The sequence below is a fragment of the Camelus bactrianus genome, chromosome 25 (genome assembly GCF_048773025.1).
Source record: "Camelus bactrianus isolate YW-2024 breed Bactrian camel chromosome 25, ASM4877302v1, whole genome shotgun sequence".
Classification (NCBI taxonomy): domain Eukaryota; kingdom Metazoa; phylum Chordata; class Mammalia; order Artiodactyla; family Camelidae; genus Camelus; species Camelus bactrianus.
Window position 1 is genome coordinate 6835793 of NC_133563.1, and position 15059 is coordinate 6850851.

The 15059-nt window shown below is 39.4% G+C and overlaps 1 protein-coding gene across 1 annotated transcript in view; it reads left to right on the top strand.

Moving 5' to 3' along the window:
• Window positions 1-15059, top strand: part of LAPTM4B (lysosomal protein transmembrane 4 beta) — a 54487-nt gene that overhangs the window by 24023 nt on the left and 15405 nt on the right. Inside the window, exons 3-6 of the mRNA XM_010968014.3 lie at window positions 3935-4008; window positions 4365-4487; window positions 4986-5084; window positions 10283-10378. Coding sequence (XP_010966316.1) covers window positions 3935-4008; window positions 4365-4487; window positions 4986-5084; window positions 10283-10378 — 392 coding nt within the window. The remainder of the gene's footprint in view (window positions 1-3934; window positions 4009-4364; window positions 4488-4985; window positions 5085-10282; window positions 10379-15059) is intronic.

Here is a 15059-nt window from a genome sequence, read left to right on the forward strand (position 1 = left end):
TTCCTAAAATGATCTGGTAGAAGAAAGCCAGATTGCTATTATTTATATCTAAATGGGACATACAGGAGACTCCACTAGGATAAAGAAAAAAATATAAAGATTTCTGTTTTCAAAAACACCTAACTCTTGCACATTTGTATTTTTACACATTTTTATATACAAATTAGTAATAATATATATTTATAATTTATAAATAAACATATAATCAAAAAATGGACTACACTAGGAAAGATGGGGAAACTGTCAGAGATTGGAGGAAACAAAGGATTCAAAACTACAGGTAGTATGAGACACTGGATAGGATTCTGAAACAGAAAAAGGATGTTAGGAGGCAAACAAACAGGTGAAGTTCAGATAAGTAGACTTCATGAAATTTTGTTTGTGAAGTTTTGATGGACTGGCAAAGAACTAACAGGAAGTGTCAGAGCAAAGCATAATGCCAAACAGTGGATCATCCAAATTAATTTCTGATTAATTTTGCAGCAGAATTGTCTTTCAAGCCAAACTTATGTTATTCACTGGGTGGATACACCTGGCCCCAGGAAGGGAATGGCCAAAAGAAAAACAATCATGAATTTATGTTTGTTACATGTAGGCACCTGACTTAGGATACAGACATTTATTGGAGAAAGGATGATCTTTACAGTAGATGGTTCTGGGTGAAATCAAGAAGAGAAAAACAGATACTTTGCAAAAGAAGATACCCATATGATCAATAAGCATATGAAAATATTCTCCACATTATTAGTTGTAAAGGAAATGCAGATTACAAGCACAGTGCTGAATCCCTACACCCCCCTCAAAATGGCACCACGAACAGAATGGACAGTGCCACCTGTTTATGGCGGTGGAACCACCGGAATTCTCCAGCTGCAACCAGGAGTGTAAATCCCACAACCACTTTGGGAAAACTAAAGCTGAATATACATCCACCATATGACTCAGCGGTGTCTCTCCTAGTTACGCACCCTACCGAAGTGAACGCGTGTTGTCTATCATAAGCCATGCATAAAAACGGGCGTAGTCTCTTTATCCATAATAGCCAAAGCCTGGAACAGTCCACATTCCCACCAGTGGTAGCGTGGACACAAATGGAGTGATCAGAGAAAGGGTACAAGCAGAGTGGGTGCTGGGATTCATTATAGTTCTCTGGGTATACTTACGTATGTCTGTGTGTTTAAAAGTTTTGATAATAGAAGCTAAGAAGTAGAAGGGGTAGAAGTGACCAGCTGGTGCTTTCCATGTGGCTCTTGACGCCACATTGGAAACGGCCCAGGCTACCTGCTGCTCTCTCTTCACAAATCCCCAACCCAGCTGGGTAGTCAGGCTGCAGAGCTCGCCTACTTGTGCATAACCATCCCAGCGTCTTAAGGAAATAGACACACACACACAACTGCAGGGGAAGCAGAGCCATAGGCACCACCCTGGCCCTTTATTTTCATCCATCTACCCTCCCATCCTTCCATCTCTTTATCTTTTAAATCACATGGCTCAAGGTGGGAGGGTACAGCTCAGTGGTAGAGTGCATACTTAGCATGCACAAGGTCCTGGGTTCAATCCCCAGTACCTCCATTAAACCTAATTACCTTACCCCCATCCCCCCAAATTTTTTTTTAATTAAAAATTTTCAAATAAAAAAATAAATCACATGGGTTAAGAAGGTTGCATATTGTCTACCTTGACTGTATCTTTTTTTTTAAAGGATAATGCAAAGAATATTTTTAAGATCTTTTTACAAAGATGTAGGTTTAAGAAGACCCCTAGGCTTTGTATTTTGCTCTCAGCAGCTCAGACTGTTGCTGTGAATTCATCTGAAAACAGTTCTCCTCTAGACTTAATGGTGAGAATATACCCCAAATACTGTTTTCATGAATGGCAGTGCCAAAAATGTGACCGAAAATGAGAGATCGAGCTATAAGCGTGGCTTATGACTAGGCAAGTAAGATGTGGGAAGATAAATCAGGTAGTTAGCTAGCTGGCTACTGCCACTTTCATGGGAAGGAAACAAATCCAAGAAATGTAAAGGGACCGTGGAATTAGAAGTAGATGATTTAAAACAAAGGCATTTCAGGGAACTCCTATATATGCTTATTCTATTTCAATGATTAACTGAGTATCAGGAAAAGATTTCTAATTATGCCTTTTGTGGCCTGTGGAGTAACTTTTATTAAGGTCCTTTTCAAATTAGAACTGCATTGGTAAGTCAGGAAGTTAATTTAGGGACCAGCATGACGTCAGTGTGCTCTGCCTGTGGGTTGGTGGGGCTGCTATGGGAAGGGTGTTCCTGTCACCGACCGGTACTTTCCTGATTGTAAAAATCCCTATGTTGTTATAGAACCAGTTCCTCGTTTGCGTGTGACATAATTAAAAGGAATGGATTTTAATTCCTCAGAGTAACTCTCGTGTTTACCGTGGTATGCTACACGTTGTTTCAGAGGAGTTGGACTCTAGATTGCTAGGAGGTACAAGGTTTACTAGCCTGTTTTATCTGCTCTCTGTTTTTATTGGATTTACACTTTGGTTCTACCTAAGGTATTTCACATGCTTGTGATATATGCCTCATCTCAAACCAACATTTCTCTATGGTATCTCATGGTGAATGGTGATAGGATAGTTTATGACTTCCATTTCATTTGTGCCTTCTAAATTTCTCCTTTTTCTTTGAAAAAGATGGAAATTAAATCTTACATAATCATTACAGAATTTTTAGTTCTGGAGTGGCTTTCTTTTTTCCACACTAGAACATACAATATTCAGTAAGATTTTGTGTTTTTTTTTCTTCTATCTTAATATTTTATGTTAATAAAAGTTCTAATTATATATAACAGTCATTAATGAGATATTTTACGTCTTTAAAAAAATACTAAGCCCTAGAAACCTGGAGTACATTTCAGTCTTAGGGCGCATCTCAATTCAGACTGACCACATTTCAAGTGCCCTGGACCCACATGTGGCATCTGTCACCTTCTCGGTGTTGGGGTTGCAGTAGTGAACGAGACATAGAAACTCCCTGTCCTCAGGAGCGTTTCTCTAGGAGAGGGAGACAGACAGGACACAAGTAACAAATGTAAGTAAGGTAACAGTGATCCGTGCTGTAAAGAAAATACAGCAGCCACATGGGCACGGCGGGAGGGGAGGCCCACGTTAGCTACAAGAGTCAGGGGAGATCTCCGGGAGGTGCTGACATTTGAGCTGAGACCTGAAAGGTGGAGCTAGTCATGTGAGAAACTGAGTGACGTTATGTCTGTTCAGGGGGACATGCAAACTCAAGGCCCTGAGATGGGGTGATACTGTTGTGTTTAGTGATCTAAACAGCATGGTTGGATTCCAGTGAGCAAGGAAGCATGGGATGAGGTGCAGTGAGATTGGTGGGGGATCTGTGTGTGCTCTAGAGTAAGCAGAGACATAAAGGCCCTGATGAGAAATTGAGATTTGATTTTAAATAAGATGGGAACCTTGTGGAGAGTTTTAGTAGGGGCATGAGACACACATGAGTTTATAACATACATGTTAGATACCTGTATGTTAAAAGAATACCTCATTTGTTATATATATAAAATTCAGTGGACCAGAAGACCAAACTTTTAAATATATAAACATATAGAGAGATATGGAGATTGACCTATCGGTGTATATTTATGGATGTATTTAATATCTATAACCAGTATCCCACTCCCTTTTTGAAATAAACTTGAGTGTAAATCAATCTCTTCTCTATAGACATATGTATGATTTAGGGAGATCATCTTTTGGGCACTTTGCTTCCATTAGCAACTGACTTCTTAAATTCGAAAAGAACTCTGGTGGTTTACTTAGTATCAAGTTCTTGCTTATAATTGGTTTATTAAAAAAAAAAAGCCTTTGAGGAGAGACCAAAAAAGTGTTGCAACAGCGGAACCACTCCTGATGGTCCGTCTGTCTTTCTCTTTGACAGACATGTTCATCGCCATCGCGATTTCTCTCCTCATGATCCTGATATGTGCCATGGCCACTTACGGAGCCTACAAGGTGAGCAGCTTTGAAATGAGGTCTGGGCCTTTCCCTCGGTCCCTCACATGTGCAGTCTGTGCAGCTGTCTGTGAGAAGTAAGGAGTGATCACCCTCGGTTTCCTGTGAGACTCTTTGGAAGTTCAAGTCTCTTGTTAACGTTACGTGGGAAACCCCTGTTCTAGTCTCAGGAATGTTCACTGGGGCTTCGCTGGTTGCCTGCTTCTGCTGGGCTTACCAGGTTGCCATCGTGACGTGCTTTAATGAATTTCTACTCCTCTGTTTCCCTTCAGATTAAGAAAAGATTGCTCCAAATTCAAGAAAAGTAATGTTTTGTAACACCAAATTTTTAACGTCCTGTTCTCTCTTATGTGTAGCAACACGCTGCCTGGATCATCCCGTTCTTCTGTTACCAGATCTTCGATTTTGCCCTGAACACCTTGGTTGCAGTCACTGTGCTTGTTTATCCAAACTCCATCCAGGAGTACATACGACAGCTGGTATGAGACCTTCCCAGTTACCGTCTCTCTGGGGGGGAACCTGGTTATGTCAAGAATATAAAGATGCAGAGTTAGACATACACATACACATGTTAATTTGGATTTTGAACTTGCATCTGAGTTACTTTTTAGAGATTTTTGAATAAAGATAAGAATTTGCAGGAAATCTAAATATCAAGATGCTAGATATAGACCATTGACTTCTAACTTTTTGTGTGGTAGGAGGGCAAAGTTACGTGTTCACATCTCACTCATGAATCTTCCTCTTATTTCTCTTTTTGAGAGTTATTGCTTAAAATATGAACAGACTGGCCTCTCCACCAACACACGTTTGTAGCTTTTTCATGAGTGGAAGCAGACTAGAAATGTTGTTGCGTCCTGAGATAGTAACTGTCTGCTTTAACCGACTGCTTCCTGATAAGCACAACTGTCCGATGCCCAAGGAGTAGCGTCCTGGTGATGAAAGAGATTTGCTAATGAGGCTCTTCTCTTTTGCAGCCTCCCAACTTTCCTTATAAGGATGATATCATGTCAGTGAATCCTACCTGCTTGGTCCTTATTATTCTTCTGTTTATCAGCATTATGCTGACTTTTAAGGTAAGCGGGAAGATTTTACATATGGTGTAAATGTACTGAATGTTTTGATGAATGCCGAAGAAGTAAGCCAGCTTGTGCCAGTTCATTATCTTGCTTTAGATTTCTGAACTGTTTTTTGATTTCTTCACAATTCTGTTCTTCTCTTATCTGTATGAGAGAGAGAAACACTAACCAAACTTCCACAGGCCAACTGAGGGTTAATCCAAAATCTGGATGGGAGTAAATTAATACAGTGTTGTATGTTATGTAGCATGTATTCTGCACCATAGCATCTATTACAGTGCCTCTGTACACATTCTTTGGTAATTTGTTTTTAAAATATAATAGATTTTGAACATTATTCTGTAACCATCTATTATATGAATTTATCATGTTTGTAAATTACGTATGGGACATTGAGACAGTTTCTACTTTTTCAGTTATAAGTAGTGCTGCGATGAACATATTTAAGTTAAAAACATCTTTTATATGCATATACATTTATTTCCTCCAGATATATTTCTTAAAATTAGAGAGTATGCATAATTTGAAGGTTTCTGGTAGGCTGCCAAACTGATCTCCCCAGAAGTTGAACGACTTAACATTTCTGTCAGCAGCGTTCCCCTCACCCTCATCAACTGAGTGCTGTCTATTCTTTTTTGTCTTTGTAAACCTGATAATAAAAACATCATTATTTTTTGTAAGATCTGTGCTTGTGTGCTACTAATAAGTAGAAGATTTTCAAATCATTATTAGACTTTGAACTTTAATTCTTTTTTTTTTTTTCTCTCTGCCCCAAACCCTAACTTCTGAACTTTAATTTTTACTAAATTTTTTATTGTCTTTATTTTGGCATCAATTTACCCAGTTCTTTAAACATCAAGCCTCAATAAGCTTGAGGAAGCTGCATTTAGGGAGCAAAGTCATTTTAAATAGTAATTTGATGAAAAGGAGTAGAAAGAAAATGACTCATTGCAAGTCGTTTGGGTTTGCATTTTCCCCCACAAAGCACACTCGGCATGTTTTGATATTGCATGTATGGTTTAGTGGTCACGGATTTGGGCAAATTGCGAATGTTGTACACAGATGTTGAGGCTTACCGCCCCTGCAGCTCGCACACCCCGTCCCCACTTCCTGGCCACTCAGCCAGCCCCAGCCCACCCAGGCAGAAGGCCGTGAGCTCTCAAATCCCACTCATCGCCGTCTGCCATTCAAGGGTAGATTTGCCTTTAGCTTCAGCCTGTTTTTGTTCCTTCAGCCATGCCTTCAGATAGACTATGTCTGTATGTGTTTAGTCCAGACTTTATCATTTTTACCTGCAAGAAGTTTAGTCTGACCAAGCTGCCTTGTGCCATTACCCAGAAGCTCAGAAGCTGGACCCTTTCACTGCCCTTAAAAAAGGCATTTTATTTATAGACATTTACATTTTTATTGGAAATGCTTACTTGAGATTTTGAGTCAGAGCACCTAGATGTAGCTTCTGTCCCTGCTGTATCCAGCTGTGTGACCTTGTTAGAGCAGGCAGATAGCTAAATATGAGCAGTGAAAGGGGGACACAGACCAAATGGCAGGAATTGGGCAGAAAGGAGGGGCACAGGCCAAAGGCAGGAAACCACACATCATGGAAGCACCAGGGGTCCCTGGGCAGAGAAGGAAAAGCAGGAACCTTTGGGCTGATAAGGGATCACACCTTTTGGGGTGATGAGTGGCCTGGAGATGAACAAAGAAAGGTGAGAAAAGGCAGGAATTTCCAGTGTCCGAATGTAACCTTTTGCTCATTATGCCCTCATTTCAATAAAATTAGCCTTGCAGATCAGAAGTGCCCATCATGCATCGACGCCATGACACTTCCGATCCTGACTAAATAAGGACAGAAATCCCTCCTCCCTTTGGGAAGGTGGAGTTGGGATGATAATCAGGGAATACGACCCCAAACGCTTCCTCCCCAATGAATATTCCGCCCATTCATTTTTACACCCTATGTAGCTAACTTGCCAAAGAAGCTCAGGGCAGCCCCTCACCTGAGCTTGCCCTCTCTCCCCCTGAGAGTGTACTATCCATCCTGTAATAAATCCTCGCTTTACTTTTTTAACCACTACGTCTTGTCTCTGAATTCTTCCTGGACGGGACAAGAACCTGGAAGACCGGTTTCATCTACCGGCAACAACCCGAGCCTCGGTTTCCTCATTTACTAAGTAGTAATAACTGAGAAAGCGTTCTGCAGGGTGACTGTGGAGATCAGTGGGGGAACGGGTGGAAAGATGCATCATTCATTTATTTCTTCAGTGGATATTTACAGAGGGTCTCCCGTGCACCAGGCCGTGTTCTCGGTACTGGGGTTTGGTAGTGAATAAGAAAAATCCCTGCCCTGTAGTGCTTTTATAGACTGCAACACACTGCTGTTTATTATGATGATCTACTCAAAGGCATCATACAAATTGTTCACAGCACTCTCTCTTGTGAATAATTTGTTAATATTTAATTATTTGCACATCTGTCTCCTCTACTAACCAGATTGCATTTCCTTGAGAACACACACTGGACCTTTGTTTTTCTTTTTTTTTTTTTAATTGAGTTATAGTCAGTGTACAGTGTTGTGTTGGGCCTTCGTTTTTCTGTCCCTCAAAGAGACTCAGTAATTATTAGCTGAAATAAATATGAATACACATATATATTGTGGTTTCACATATCAGTTTACCTGATTAGTAGTTCTTACAACCTAAATTCTCTGTAGTAAGGTTTCTCACCTACAGGTTCCCTGGGAGCCCAAATCGGGACGTGTCAGTTTCACTCTGTCCTCAGTAAAGGGAATAACGCTTACCACCAACTCTGCAAATAGGCATAATTTGTCAGTGCAAGTTTATTTGAGAAACAGGACAAATATTTAATTCTTTATTCAAGATTACAGACATGGCAAATAAGAAATGAGGTCATTGAAATAAGTTACTGGGTTTTTAGAGACAGGCCAGAGGTTTTTCTCCTGTTGGGGTGTTTAGTGAGTGAATGTATTGGGTGTTACAAGAGGCCCTTGAGAACTCTGGGCATGTGAGGCCCCAGACACTGGCTACTTCCTCCCACTGTTCACCCTTCAGTTATAGATTTGTCATTTTACAGGCCTCATATCAGAAAGAGTTCTTGCTTAAAGAACTTCCTGTTCACTGCTAAAATAATGGATGACTAGTTAGTCTTCATACATAGTACATAACAGAGTATGTCCAAACATTCCTTTTTTATTTGTGTTAAAATTCTCAATGAGTCTAGGGCCTTTCTTGTTTGTTTGTTTGTTTAACTAAAGAAGTAGTAGCATTATTGAGTTAACTGAAGATTTGAGTAAATTGAACATACTGTGTACATTGTTCAAGAAAAATGCCCTCTCCAGCTCTCCCTGTCTCACTGTGGATCTCTGGATTCAGATTATGGCCATTCAGAAAACATTTTACAAAATAACATTGTACATTTCCATCTTGACGTCATCACAGAAAATTTAAATATCAGAAATAATCATCACCAAGGATGAATGCAGCTTAAGACAGCATTCTGAGTACACAGTGGAACATTTACCTCACTCTCCTGAAAACTGTCGACAAGCACCCCCTTTTGTTGCTAAATGTCTTTTTTGTAAAACAACTTTCTTGAGATATAATTCACATATCATAAAATTCCCCCATTTAAATAAGTGAATGATTCAGCGGTGTTTAGTACATTGGTACTAATTGTGTGCATTACTGATGTACTAATTTAGCACATTGGTGGTTGATGGACTTATAGAACGTGTTTACCACTTGATGCTTGTCCTTACCCCCACCCCCTGCCCCCGGCAACCACTAATCTGCTCTCAGTCTCTATGGATTTGCCTGTTCTGGACATTTCAGATAAATGGAATCACACAGTATGTGGTCCTTGGTGCCTGGCTTCTTTGACTTTGCATAATCTTTTCAAGGTTCATCCATGCTGTAGCACTGAACAGAACTTCTTTTACTATTGTTGAGTAATATTCCATTGAATGAATACCCCACTCCTAAGTTGACCGACATTTGGATTCTTTCTACTCTTTGACTGTTATGAATAATACTGCTGTGAATATTTGCACACAGGTTTTTGTGTGGTTGTATGTTTTCATTTCTCCTGGTCGTATACTTTGGAGTGGAGTTGCCAGGTCATTTGGTGACGGTTTCACTTTTTGAGGAACTCCTAAACTGTTTTCCAGATTGACACCATCTTACATCCCCACCAGCAATGTAGGAGGGTTCCACTTTCTCCACATCTTTAAACTTCTTTTAATTAAAGAATTTTTAAGCTAGAAAGGGGTTTGAAATCATTTAGTTCTAATCTAATTACACATGATTGGAATGAAAGTGCAAAGAGTTCATAGTTTAAACATCCCCCATGAGCTCATGCTTTATTTCCAATGTGTCCTTATACTGGGCACTAATTTTAATTGTCTTCTTGGATATTTTATTATGAAAATAGAAATGTTTTAGTGAATTTTATTGACCATGAAGTGAATTTATGTGCTATGAACCTTTTCTTAAAAAGTTGACTTGTATAGTGAAATCATATGCTGGGGGAGGATATAGCTCAGTGGTAGAGTGTATGCTTAACATGCACAAGGTCCTGGGTTCAATCGCCAGTACTGCCATCAAAACAAATAAATAAACCTAAATATCTCCCCCTCCCCCTCCAAAAAAACAAGGTAAGAATGCTCACTCTCATCACTTTGGTTCAGCAGTGCGGGAATTTTACTAGCAAGAACAATCAGGTAATGAAAATAAGTAAAAGGCATCTAAATCAGGAAGAAATAAAATTATTTTTTAAAAAAATCATATAATGATGTAGAATAAAAATCCCAAAGATCCAGAGTTAAAATGTCATGAGAACGGGGTTAATAAAATGATTGTTCTGTGACTTTGGGGGCAATAGATGCTTGTGGTGATTGCTCCTTTCACCTGCCTCTTCTTGGAAATTGTTCTGTTTTCAGCCCCACCCCTCCCCACCGCCTTCTGCGTGGTGTGATAGAATGAGGCTGCAGTATCACCCTGTGCCAGAAAGTTGCCATACCCAACATTTGTGTTTTTAAAGGCTTTTGGTTTAGTAGAGTTAATGTGTGCATTTATAATTGATGTAAATAAACGTTTTGTAATATGGCTTTATCCATGGTGATATTTGAAACTGTCTAAAGTTTGAAAATTAAAGATCTAATCATCACTACTTACTTGCAGGGTTACTTGATTAGCTGTGTTTGGAACTGCTACCGGTACATCAATGGCAGGAGCTCCTCCGACGTCCTGGTTTATGTTACCAGCAATGACACCACGGTAGGTGTGATGTCACTTAACCAGGAGATCTCCAGGCATCCACTCTGTGATGACTTCTAGATGTTTGCTGCTTTTTTACTGTTGTTGAAACATTTATGAACTCCTGAGTAGTCAGAGGGATTCATAGTTGAATGAAGTGTGTTTTGTTTTCCTTACAGGATATTAAAATTTAGATGGTTCAACTTCTGGTTCATTTTTTAAAATATTAGAGATAGATAACATATGTACCTCTCCACATTTATGTATATTATTATTAAACCATAGTAGATAATTCTAGGTAGCAATTCTGCATAGTATGACTATACTCTCTCGCTAGGCATGTGAAATTAAACTTTAAAATGTGATTTTATAGGTAGAAAGATAAGAATGGAGTAGATTATTGTGTCTTTAAAACGCCCTGCATTTGAAAAGCTTGGTAAAAGAATTAGATGACCTCTGTTCTGCTACTAAATTATTCACACTTAAATTTTCAAAACCCATCAAATATGATTTTGGGAGACATGCCTTCACTGGAAGAGTCCTCAAAATCATTTGTGCTTTATGTAAATTATTGTGCCTGACTCATGGTAAAAGTCTACATCCCCTAGGCACTACCCTTCCCGTGCCTCCATCACCGTGCCCGACGTGGTACTCGGTACAAGTAAGTGCTCAAGAGGTGGCTTATGGAAGGGATGGTAACGGGTGACGTGAACGTGTGGGAGGACCCAGGTGGACAGGACTGGCAGGGATAGGATGGATTGGACGGGGGAAAGATAAGTATAAATGGTGTGTCAGTTCTAAACTAGAACGGAGTTTTTATTTGGTTTTGTTTTTAAGTTGTGGTGACTTGCTCACTCTCTGGGCTTACAGAAGTAATTTAACCCATCTCTGACTTGACATCCCTGTGTATAAAATGGGACTAAAACAACTTCGTACTTAAATTAAATGCGCAGGTGCAAGCTGGTGTCACTGAGAACCAGGTGGGATTCTGAGAGGAAAACATGTTATATGTGAATAGTTTTTCTAAGGCCTCAGCAAACACATACACGTGAGCAGATCGGATGCACACAACCCAGCACACCCAGGTGCCGAGGAGGCCTCTGTGAGGGCTTCGCAGCATCCTGGGTGCTGAACACAGTAAACATATGTCCTTCCTGACCCTGTAAAGAATCCCTCCTGGGTCAGTAAGACTCTCTGAAGAAATAACTGTTCATAATTATTGTAATTTTGATTAAATTACTGGCTTATTTTTTTTTTTTTCCTTCTCTGAGTTTCTGGGTATTTAGTTATCTAGAAGTATTTTTCTGCCTTTTCTTTAAAAAGATATCTCAGAGTACATTTATTGTCCTGCTAAACTAACGAAAAATTGAAAAAGTTTGAGATTTTTGAGCTTAAGAAACCAGTAAAGTTGCTAAATAAGCGAAACATATCAGCATCTTGTCCTAAATATTATAATGCGTAGGACCGAATAAAACGTCCATCTTTGGAAAGTGTCTCAGAGAAGAGAATGCCCTTACAGCACACATTTGTTTTGGTGTGCTTCTGGTGGTGGTTTTTCAGTGCTTTCCGAGGGATCGTGTGTGTCTTTGATAGTAACAAGACAGAAAGGTAAAAACGTACATATTGTATAGATGTACCAAGTCAAAGGATGTTCTGAAACTTGTAGAAATTGGGGTGGTTAGAGAATTTAAGAACCAGAATATAAGTCACTAAAATGCATCCAGCTAGCTTTTTAGAGGAAGCTTTTATTTCCTCCTCTTTGAGAGATTCAAAATTAGGTGTGGAATAACAGGTAAGATTTATTTAGGCTAACGTGCACTTAAAGATAGTCGTACTTATCAACTGGACATCCCAGCTCTTTTTTTTTTCTTTTTTGAGGAGGGAGGTAATTAGCTTTATTTATTTGATGGAGGCACTGGGGATTGAACCCAGGACCTTGTGCATGCTAAGCATGTGCTCTACCACTGAGCTGTACTCTCCCCTCCACCCAGCTCTTCTAATAATAGTCCTCTTTTCTTCAGAAAGGCTTCCAGCTTGGCAGTAGTTTTACTACAACTGGGATCTGGGACCGTGGACTAGTGCCCGCTGTGATCGTCTCCCGGTGTGTTGACAGGAGGTCCTGGGGAATTGCTTGGTGATGGTTGTTGGTCATTAACTTCTCAGTCATCTGGACCAACTTGCCATTTTTAAGCCAAGCAAGTTGAGTTACTGATAATGTTTCTGCTTTCTCAAAGTCCCTGGTGAACCTTTTTTTCTTTTCCCCCTTTTAAAAAAAAGAATGGTATTCCTGGGGAAGGGAGATTTATCATTTCTCATAACTGGCTCGCACTGATGGTTCACTTCAAATACAGGAGTAGATCACCGCCTGAAGTCTCGGCTTTCTGATGGGATTTTTAAAAAATGGTATTGTGGGTATTTTTCTAGAGTCCTATTTCTCTTTCTCTCTCTCTCTCTCTTTTTTTTTTTTTTTAACATCTTTTTATTGCGTAATAGTCATTTTACAATGTTGTGTCAAATTCCAGTGTAGAGCACAATTTTTCACTTATGCATAAACATACATATATTCATTGTCACGGTTTTTTTCGCTGTGAGCTACCGTAAGATCTTGTATACATTTCCCTGTGCTGTACAGTGTAATCTTGCTCATCTATTCTACATTTTGAGATCCCAGTCTGTCCCTTCCCGCCCCCTGCTCCCTTGGCAACCACAAGTTTGTATTCTATGTCTATGAATCTGTTTCTGTTTCGTATTTGTTTTTTTTTTAGATTCCACATATGAGCGATCTCATATGGTATTTTTCTTTCTCTTTCTGGCTTACTTCACTTAGAATGACATTCTCCAGGAACATCTACAGTCCTTATATCTAAAATATTTCCTTAATATCATAAATATCCAATAAGTGTTCAGATTTCAGTCAGCTCTTGTCACTCTTCCTAGTAGTATATTTGAAACAGAATTTGTGGGTCAGTATGTATTTTCAGACTTTAAAGAAGAAACTACTTTGGCCCACATCCTGGACTTTACTGATTGCACTCCTGTAATGTAGTTCTCCGTATTCCCAGTAAATTAATAGTTGGAGCCAGAGGCTTCCTGTGTTCATATTCCCATATTCTCTTTTTTCCCCACTTTTTTATTTTTGCAACATTACAGTTGATAATTTGTTCTTCCATCAGAAGGCAGATAATGTCTGGTTGATTCTGTCTTTTGGGATGTCAGCGACCATTGCTATCATTGCTTCATTAGGAATGGCAATATGATGACATTCTGTCATTTCTTTTTCACTTATTAACCGGAATATTTCTAAAAAGAGAAACTTTCCCTTGTGTACTGTTTGGTTACCCAGCAGTACTTGGAAATGGATAAATACTTGGTTTTGTTCTCCTTATTTATCAATTTCAGAATGACAAGTTGGTCCATCTTCTCTGGTGATGACCAGTGAGGTTTTTTTTTTTAAAGTAATAAGTGAACTAATGAAAAGAGGACTATTATTAGAACTGGGATGTTTGCTACAGCTGTTTTGTTTAAGTGCAGCTGTTTTGATGAATTTTGTTAGTAAGCCTGAATAAAACTTACCCATTATTCCATATCCACTTTAAGACTTTGTAACGGTCAAAACAAAATCTTCCTCTACAAAGCTAAGACATTGTAGTTAATAATATCCTTATTAATGCTCAAAACATGCCCCCTCTGGCTCGTTGGAGCCTCTTCAGGTTGGCGTCCGAGTCTTCCTGCCCCACCCGGGGAGTCTGCTGGTCTCCTTGCTGTCTGCGACATTGTTCTGGGCTCACCGTGTCCGTGCCCTGTCCCAGACCTGGAATCAGCCGTTTCTTCACGGAGCCCTGCTTCCTTTCAGTGGAGACCATAATCTGTATTTCTAGGGTTGAAAAATAGATTTTTTTTTAAAGCAGTGTTCTGTATATTTAAAGATTGTTTTGACTAGTACTAAAGGAGTTCATGGTAGCTTTCTAACTTAAAAAAAAAACACAAATATACTGGAGCCTCAGTCTGAGACCCTGAATGGGGTTGGGAGGGTATAGTCCTGCCACTTTCCCAGGTCTCAGGATCTTCCTGGTGTGTGATAATGTGTGTTTCTCTTTTGTCCACATCTTTATTGGGAATCCACATGGACATAATAACAAGTTGTCTTTCGCTTCCTATCAAGTATGAGGCCAGATGGCTTTTCTCCCAGGCCGAAGAGTCTCAGTGTGGCCTCTTTGGAAGGATACTGGGGCTCTAATTGGTAGAAAATAAATGTGCTGCTTTTTTCTTTTCTAAAACAGTACGCATTATTAGCCAGATATCTACTTTTCCAAGTACTACTCAGGGAGAACAGATAAGAGTTATTACATATCGGAGATCATTCTATGGGTTAATCTCTCCAGTTTCCTAACTAAACCAAAGCAAAAACCTTTGAAAGAAATGCCTTAATACAGTTAGGTCCCATAACCTATGATGAAAAAGAATATGAAAATGAATGTATGTATGTATATGTATGACTGAACTATTATGCTGTACACCAGAAACTGACACAACATTGTAAACTGACTGTACTTCAATTAAAAAGAAAAGAAAAACACAGCTAGGTCCCACAAGCTCTGAGTTCATAATGCCTTAGGGTCTTGCGTTTTTCATGATGCCCTTTCTTAGGCCAAAAGAAATACCTAGCTCTTCATTTCATTCAGTCAACTCCAGACAACTTCAG